We start from the raw sequence: 9,288 nt of genomic DNA on the forward strand, positions 1-9,288 counted from the left end.
ATGAATACCATGTGCTGTGCTATGAAACATGTTTTGCCACTCTTTGGAAATTGTTGCAAAGTATTTAGCATTATTTTATTTAGAAATGTAATTGTATTCTATGCATTAAGATAAAGAGCCTTCTGTGTGCAGCAGCCCCCCTCATCTCCCTAATACTTACCTGAGGTCCCTCTAGATCCAGCAATGTTGCAGGAGTGTCTCGCCCATCCGGAACTCCCCTCCTCATTGGCTGATACAGCAGCAGCGTAGTGCCATTGGCTCCTGCTACTGTCAATTAAAGTCAGTCAGCCAATGAAGAGAGAAAGAGGGTGGACCGGGCTTCGGCTCCATATCTGAATTGACACAGGAAGCTATAGCTCGGCTCGGGTGCCCCCATAGTAATCTGCTTGCTGTGGGGGCACTCAACTGTAGGGAGGGGCCAGGAGGGGAGGGACCCTGAGAAGAGGAGGATCCGGGATACTCTGTGAAAAACTATTACACAGAGCAGGTAAGTATAACACCAACACTTCACATCTACAACTGAGAAAAACTTTATTCACATTAACATCTTTCCAAATTCCTCCTCCATCACCGGGACACATCTAGTGATTATAAGATTCACCATCATGATACATTATATTATAAAAGTGATCACATAGAATTCTATTGGTGATCCATTCTATGGGGACACATTATAATGGGATCACATTCCACTTCTAGTAATCATGCATTATTATAGTGATATCATTATATTAGTGATAAATCCCATTATTTCTTTCATTAGTAAATATCGGGATAATTTCTTCATATATTTCCTCTGAGATTTTTCCATCGATTTTCATCTCTTTCTATTTATTTGTAGATCTATTATACATTTCTATTTCTTCACACAATAAAATAATCAATAGAATAAACTAATTGTAAATGTATTAATAATAAAGAATGAGACCCGTCTACACATTATAAACCTATAGATAGATAGAGAGATAGATAGATAGATAGATAGATAGATAGATAGATAGATAGATAGATAGATAGATAGATAGATAGATAGATAGATAGATAGATTTGTTCCTAAAAGGCCAGTATGCCTCTATCTGTACTTTCCACATTGGGTCCCTCGGCAGCCATTTCTCTACTATGACATCATAGCTCGGACGCAGACAATAAGTCATATTACTCTTTCTCAGCTCCGGAACTCTATAAAGTACAATTCTTCACCGTCCCATCTCACTAGGTTGAACTTGATGGACTTGTGTCTTTTTTCAACCTCAACTACTATGTAACTATGTATGTAACTATACACAGTGCTCATCTACTGGGAGGAGCCATTAGAACAAATGCCCCGCCCATTCTATAGGTGATCCAAGAGCCATACACACCCACTTATACTTTTCTTTGTTGTTCCTCCATCTAAGTTCTCAATAAGTCCCCATTTTCCCGGGTATGAGGGATCATGTGATGTTCTCCCAACATGCAGTGATCAGACCTGAGCAGTCAATCACAGGACTTACATACTGTCACATGATGGAGGGGTGACATCATCAGTTCTCCGACATAACCCACCATGTATCTTACACAGGTGAGGACTCTGGGATCTGACATGGATTGATGAGGGGCTATGAAAGTGGATAGAAGTGGGTCGGGGGGAGGGGCTGTGACTGCCTTAAGTGAGCATGTAGCATTTAGTGCGATTTTACCGTATTTTTTGCCACAATTTGTGTTTTACATTTTTCTACCCAACAACAAATTTACCTAGATAAAAAGAGCATTAAAAAAAAGCAAAACACAAAGCGCGGCAAAAACGCGGTAAAATCACATGTTCAAAACACAAAAAGCACTGCAGAAACACTCAAAAGCAACAGACATAGATGTGAATCGAGCCAAAAAAAAATCACACTTTTGACAATTGAAAACTCTTCAAAAATGCAGAGGCACAAAAATGCATTGATATGAACGTGTTCCATAGGGATCCATGTTAAAAAAAATGAAAAAAATGCATTGGCCTGAATGGAGCCTTCAACGCAAAAAGGTTTTTACTTTTTATGGTTCAATAGACTTCAATGGAGAAGCTGCAGAAAAGCATGTAGTGCATTTTTACAGCGTTTTTACTTCAATTTTGCCGCAATTTGCATTTTGAAATCTGCTCAAACAGCAAATTATCTAAAAAAAAAAAAAAAAAAAAACCTGTGAAAAGCACAGCGAAAAGGAAGGCTGAAACGCAAACTGCATAGGTGTGAATGGAGCCTAATTCCCCGTACACACGATCGGAAAATCCGCCAGCAAAAATCGCATGTGAGCTTTTGGTCAGAAATTCCGACCGTGTGTATGCTCCATCGGACTTTTGCTGGCGGAATTCCCACCAGCAAAAGATTGAGAGCAGGTTCTCTATTTTCCCATTGGAAAAAGTTCCTATCGGAAATTCCGTTTGTCTGTATGCAATTCGGACGCGCAAAAAACAACATATGCTCTGAAACAATGAACTTCATTTTCTTGGCTCGTCGTAGTATTGTACGTCACCGCGTTCTTGGCGGTCGAAAGTTCAGAGAACTTTTGTGTGGCTGTGTGTATGCAAGGCAAGCTTGAGCGGAATTCCGTCGGAAAAACCATCCAAGTTTTTTCTGACGGAAATTTTGATCGTGTGTACGGAGCATTAGGCTGGGATGAGACTTGTGGGATGCGGGAACCAGTGCGATTCCTGTGCGGGTTCCCTCATCACACCTCAATCACCGGACGTTCACACTGACATCTGAGAACCGCTGCAGGGGGTCAATGGAAAGTTAATGACGCCCCCAGATCGCTTCGCAGATCGCAGTGCAAACGCTGAAATGGCGCAGGAATCGGATTGTATAGATGTGACACCCAATGTGATCCGATTCCAGTGAGGACCAAAAAAAGGGTCCGGCACCATTTTGGGTGTGAATGTGATTTCAGTCACACAGTTTGTACGGCTGAATTCACATCACACAGACATGACATGTGACCTGCACAGCAATGTGATCCCAGCCTTAGAGAGATTTCCTCTCACTTCCTGTCCTGGTGACAACAATACAAGGAGTGAGAGAAATCTGTACAGGGACACAGACATATAAAAATCTGACAGGGGCTCTAATCCTTCCCCTTCCTTACTATACTAAACATTTCATTCTTATTTCAGTCTGTGTTCCTGTTGGAGAGTTCTCCTCATTTCCTGTCTAAATAAATGTTGTCACCGGGACAGGAAGTGAGGGGAAATCTCTGTAATGGAGCCCCGGATAGAAGAAAAAAACCTGACAGGGGATCTAATCCTGACCCACTCTGCCTAAAAACAGTCTGGGCTCTCTGATCACATTTTTTTCTTCCAGTGATAAATATCTAGATGACGTCTTCATAGATTTCCTCTACGATTGTACCATTTATTTCCATCTCTTTGTAGTATAGATTGTATGGAGGGGGAGGGGCAGAGAGGAGAGGTGACCCCATTCTATCCCATCACAGTGACCCCACCCCCCCTCTATGTTTGATCATGGCTGCCCCCCCACAGAGGGACCACATGTGGGGGAGGGGCAGGAAGGAAGAGGAGGGGGAGGGGCTGAGAGGGGGAGGGGCAGGGGGAGGAGATGGCTGATGTCACATACTGTGACAAAACACAGAAAGTATTATGTCAGATTGTCATGGAAGATAAAACTTGCAGGAAGCCCCACCCACTGCTATATACTATTGGATGAATATTAAATGAATTCCCCTCCTTCGTCTGACATCACCAGACTGTGGGCGGAGTTCTCACATCTCCCGCCTCCCCCCACATATCTCTATACAACCTCTCCATACACCTAACACAGCATGGAGGGGCTCAGTGAAGGTGGTGGTGAAGGTGTGGATATGTCGGATCGGGTCACACAGATCATAAAAGGAGATCCGCCCGGCCTCATAATCCAGATATATTCTGACTCTGGTACTTGAGGGACTGGTGGGTAAGAGGGACCATTTACTGTCATGTGCCACTGAATACTCATCGTCATCTTCATCCTTGTCCAATACCCAGGACTTCTTATTATTTCCAATCACTGACTCCCCCCCTCTCCTCTCTATACTGGGGTAACACATCCCGACTCTCCATATATCTGATCCCCCAACATCCACTTCCCAGTAATGCCTCCCTGAGGAGAAACTCTGACTGCTCAACACCTGAAAAGAACAATCCTGAAATCTCTCTGGTGTTTCTGGGTGATTCTGGTTCCTATCTGACTTGGATACAGTTTTCCTGTCTTCTGATATCTGTAGATTATTATTAGCTGTATTTCCATCCAGTAATATGTCTGCAGCTCCCTGTATATAGTATACATATACCTCTGTTATTATACCAGATAAACCTGCGTGTAAGACCCCCGCCACATCCAGACCCCCTCCTTCATGGAGGAGTTCCTCATGTCTCTCTCTGTCCTCATTATCTCCATCCTCAGTATCACACAAGTCACCTGTGTCTGATTCCTGTAAGACAGTCAGTGGATCCGTCATGTTACACAGCTCCTCAATGTGACGTATCTTCCTGGACAGCTCCTCCTTCTTTATTTCCAGATCCCGGATGGAGATGGAGATCCGCTCTGCCCTCCTGGAGATGTTCCTCAGGATTCTCTTTTCCAGGTTTTCCAGACGTCTCCTGAGTTCTCTAAACAAGACAGGGACTCTCTCGGTATCACCAGCTGCTTCTTCTTCTACTTTCCTCCTGTGTTCCTGCAGACTCTGGACTTTTTCCTCCGTCTCCTCTCTCTTTGTCAGAAGTTTCTGCAGAACATTCCTCAGTGTCTCCTTCTTCTTCTCAGAAGCCTCATCCAGTGTCTCCACCTGGTGTCCCCGATGTTCTCCAGCCAAACTACAGGACACGCAGATACAGGCGTTATCTTTGGTGCAAAAATACTTCAAAACTTCCTTATGGATGGAGCATTTCCTGCTCTCCATGGACAAGGTGGGGTCACATAAGATGTGTTCTGGGGACTTTTTGTGGACTCTCAGGTGTTTATCACACAGAGAAACCTCACAGTGTAGACAGGATCTAACAGCAGGTACAGTAGAGTCCCCACAGTAAGTACAGAAGACCCCGGACTCCTCCCGATCTGGGTGAGCAGACAGGAAAGTCTCTGCTATGTTACGTAGTGTTATGTTCCTGTGCAGTTCAGGACGACTCCTGAACCTTTTTCTGCATACAGGGCAGAAGAAATCTCCAGACCCCTCCTGTGTATCCAGCACACGATCAATACAGACCCGGCAGAAGTTATGTCCACATCTCAGCATTGCAGGATCGGTATAAATGTTCAGACAGACGGAACATTTCAGCTCAGCTCTCAGATCACCAGACGCCATTGCTGACAGGGGAGGAGAAATGAAACTGAAAGTCTCTGACACCGGAGAGGAATGCGGATGGGGGAGGGGTGACATCCTCCTACACAGGGTGAGGCTGGATGAATATTATAGGACACGGAGATCAGAGTACAGAAGGGAGAAGATTAGTTTTGCAGTAGTAATGATAATTATACCTCCCAACATTAGAAGAGAGAAAGAGGGAAAGACGGATGTGGAGAAGACATGCGGAGCACTAAGTGCAATGACATGAAAAGTGGAGATGACTACATCATGATGAAAAGGAAATTGGTTATATAACCACTTGACCTCCAGAAGATTTACCCCCCTTCATGATCAGGTCATTTTTTGCGATACAACACTGCCTAACTATAACTCATATTTACATTGTACATAAATTACATTTATATAATAGAGCTTTCTTCTGGTGGTATCTGATCACCACTGCATTTTTTTTTGAGCTATAAAAAAATAAATAAACAACAATTTTGGAAAAAATATATTTTTAGTTTCAAATCATTTTTATTAGAATTTGTGCATACCATACAGGAAGTTGCATACATTTCTAATGAAGTAAGAAAAGTTACACAGAAAGTATCTTACATTTATGAACATCACTTATAAGCCGAACTGAGTGTTATAGTTGCAAAACTGTCACTACCAAATTAACTCACTGCAGCTATATGAGGCTCAGTTATGTCCTGTAGTCAAGCTTAACTCAGTAGTGTAGCAAACTTCTCTGTTCAAAGCAAAGTAATAAAAGGAAAAAAAAAATGTTGATGTATTAATATAAAGAAACCAATGAACAAAGTATGAACAGTCCTGTATGTCAGAGAGCTATACCGGTGCTCAAGGATCAGAGGATAACCCCATGAGGGTAATATTACAGTTAAGGTACCTTCAGCGATTTCCATCAGAGATCTCAAGAGACAGAAAGGTAAATTCAAGTCAGTTGATCTGTATTTACTGTACGGAATTATCCGAGGGAGCCCATCTGTGCGGGAGGAAAGGTAGATGTAGGGATTCGTCTCTGGGGGATGAACGCCGGATGACCCAGGGAACCCTCACACACCCCCCCTGTGGGATCTTCCTGTAGGTGTGTTTAGGTTCTGCCCCGAGTCAGCCGACTCCCCCAGGAGCGTTATGAACTGGTTGGAAGGGCTATAAAAGCGGAGACCTCCATTTCCAATTCACAACTGCGGTAACTAGTGAACCTCTAGTGAGGAGAAGAAGGGGTCCCTCGGATACTCTGGTTAACACTCTTTTAAGAATTCCCCTCTGGGTGCGTATATGTCAAGTTGTACCTGATGAATAGAAGGATCTGAGCAAACCCATAAAGAAAAGATAAGAAACGTGTGAAAAGGGTTGAGAAAGGAGGGGAAAGGTAGGGTGAGGTTCAGTTAATAACAGAAACTAAACATGTGTCAGGATCAATACCCGGTATGAGAGTTATGTTGCAGAATGGTGCCCAGGGTTCCCAGATGGTATTAAACTTCCCAATTTTGTCATTCAGCTTCGCTACTATTTGTTCCGGGGACATAATCCAGGACACCTTTCTCTTGCAATACTGGAAGGAAACCGTGGGTCTCTTCCATGCTTTTGCTATGGTGATTTTCGCACCCAATAAAATAAAGTAGGGTAGTACCTGTAGGTGCTTAGGTGTATTGGGTATATTGTGGTTAAGTAAGGCAATGTGTGGGTTGGGGGCCACCGAGACCTTTATTCGTTTACCAATTGTACGGAAGATTTTCTTCCAAAAGGTTCTGATGCGGGGACAAATCCACCATGTATGTAGCATTGTACCCTCAAGTCCACATCCCCTAAAGCAGAGAGGTGAAGTCCCAGGGTATATCAATGTCAATCTGGATGGGACATAATACCACCTGGTCAGGACCTTTAGGCTGGCCTCTATAAGGGAGATGTTACAAATACCTCTATAGGAGCATGTCCAGGATCGGAACCAGTCTGTCGTCGGCCACATTTCGCCTGTGTCCTCCTCCTAGGTCTTTGCGTAGGACGGCTTTTCCAGATTTGTCTGTAGTGCGGTATAAATCAAGAAGATTCCTCCCTTTTGTTACGAAAGGTTAGAGCACCAGTGTTCATAAGGGGTTATTGAGGGAGGTTCAGGTTTGGTGATTCAAATAGAGTTTAAGAAGTGGGAGATTTGTGTAAATCTGAACTGTTCCATGTCAGGCATTTCTAGTTTACGCTTACAATAAGACAGGGTAAGAGGGCCAGCTGGGGAAAGCAAATGTCCTATCCAGTAAAGGCCATTGCCAGTCCACCATGGGAATGCTTGGATGTTCATTCCTGGTGGAAATTTAGCATTATGGAATATGTGGGATAAAGGTTTGAGCGGCGATATAAGGGAGGGGTGTTTAAATAATTTAGTGCATATTGCAATAGAGTGAGAAAGTGTGGGGGCCATTATGGCAGGTCTTTGTTTAGGGTCACACCAAAGGAGAAAATCAATGGTATTGAGGGGTATAGCCCACCTTTCCATTGAGAGCCACTCGGGCTTCGGGCCCTTAGTGAAAATGATCGATATTTGCGATAATAAAAGTAGTCCCAGAGGTCCGGAAGGCCTAAACCTCCCTGTGACTTAAGGCGATGAAGTATTTTAGATGGGCATCTATAACCCTTATTGCCCCAGACAAAGCGTGTAATCTCTGATTGGAATTTGTGAAGAACATTCCTCGTAAGTGGGATTGGTAGAGAGCGGAACAGGTATAAAAGACGGGGAAGGCAAGTCATCTTTACAGCGTGTACTTTTCCCAGCCAGGACACACCACATCTCGACCACTGTTGGAGATCCCCCCTGCACCTGTTGATCATGGGGGGATAGTTAGCTTTAAAGAGGTTATTTATATCTGGGGTTAAATTAATCCCTAGATAGGGAATAGTCGTGGGGGCCCAGGAAAACTCAAAGTTGTTAGTTGTGTCACCATGTCAGGATGAACAGTGATGTTTATGGCAAATGATTTAGACATGTTGACCTTTAAGCCTGAGATTTTGCTGAATGAGTTCAGAACCCCGTAAATAATCGGAGTGGTTATTAGAGGTGAGATTGTATATAGCAAGAGATCGTCCGCATAAAGTGCGCATTTGTGCTCCTGGTCCCCGCACGCAACACCCCCGATATCGGGATTTGTTCTAATTGCTATGGCCAAAGTTTCTATGGCCATCACAAAGAGAAAGGGTGAGAGGGGACAGCCCTGCCTGGTGCCCCTCCCAATTGGAAAGGAGGCCGAATATCTTCCCATTAACCTCACTTGGGCAGATGGATGGGAGTACATAGAGTTGACTATGTTTAGGAAATAGGGGCCGAAGTTCCATCTTCTAAGGATCTCTAAAAGATAGTTCCATTCAATTGAATCGAACGCCTTGTGTAGGTCGATAGAGAGAATAAAACCAGATTGGGGGGAGCCTCCGTCCCAGCTAGATTTAAGGAGGGAGATAACGTCTATTGTCCTTCTAATCTGATCTGGGCCTTGCCTCCCAGGTAAAAAACCTACCTGATCTCTATGGATATATGAGGGGATAAAACTTCTAATCTATTGGCTAATATCTTGGTCATAATCTTGATGTCATTGTTAATTAAGGATATAGGCCTGTAATTTTCAACTCCGCTTGGGTCTTTCCCTGTTTTGGGAATCACCAAAATATATGCTGCATTTAAGTCTGCCTCCAATGGGGAACCTTCCCTAAGAAAATTGAAAAACTTTGTGAGATGTGGGGCCAATGTTTCCCCAAATTTTTTATAATACCCGGTGGAGAACCCGTCAGGTCCAGGAGAAGAGCCGACTTTCAAGGAAGTAATTGTATCCAGAACCTCAGTGACCGAAAAGAGGCTTTCAAGTAGATCCCTATGATCTGAAGTCAAGGAAGGTAAAGGCAAGGAGTCAAGGAAACCTCCTTGTGATTGACCTGAAGGGTGATGTTGAGATCTATATAGTTCCGAATAGAACTGTT

The 9,288-nt window shown here is 43.6% G+C and overlaps 1 protein-coding gene across 1 annotated transcript; it reads right to left on the reverse strand.

The window, feature by feature from the left end:
* Positions 1-514: 514 nt before the first annotated feature.
* Positions 515-5,455, reverse strand: LOC141133798 (E3 ubiquitin-protein ligase TRIM39-like). Its single transcript, XM_073623354.1, has one exon. It carries the CDS (start codon positions 5,392-5,394, stop codon positions 3,742-3,744), a length of 1,653 nt encoding a protein of 550 aa, XP_073479455.1. The 5' UTR covers positions 5,395-5,455; the 3' UTR covers positions 515-3,741.
* Positions 5,456-9,288: the final 3,833 nt, after the last annotated feature.

Source organism: Aquarana catesbeiana, linkage group LG03 (genome assembly GCF_042186555.1).
Source record: "Aquarana catesbeiana isolate 2022-GZ linkage group LG03, ASM4218655v1, whole genome shotgun sequence".
NCBI classification, from domain to species: Eukaryota; Metazoa; Chordata; class Amphibia; order Anura; family Ranidae; genus Aquarana; species Aquarana catesbeiana.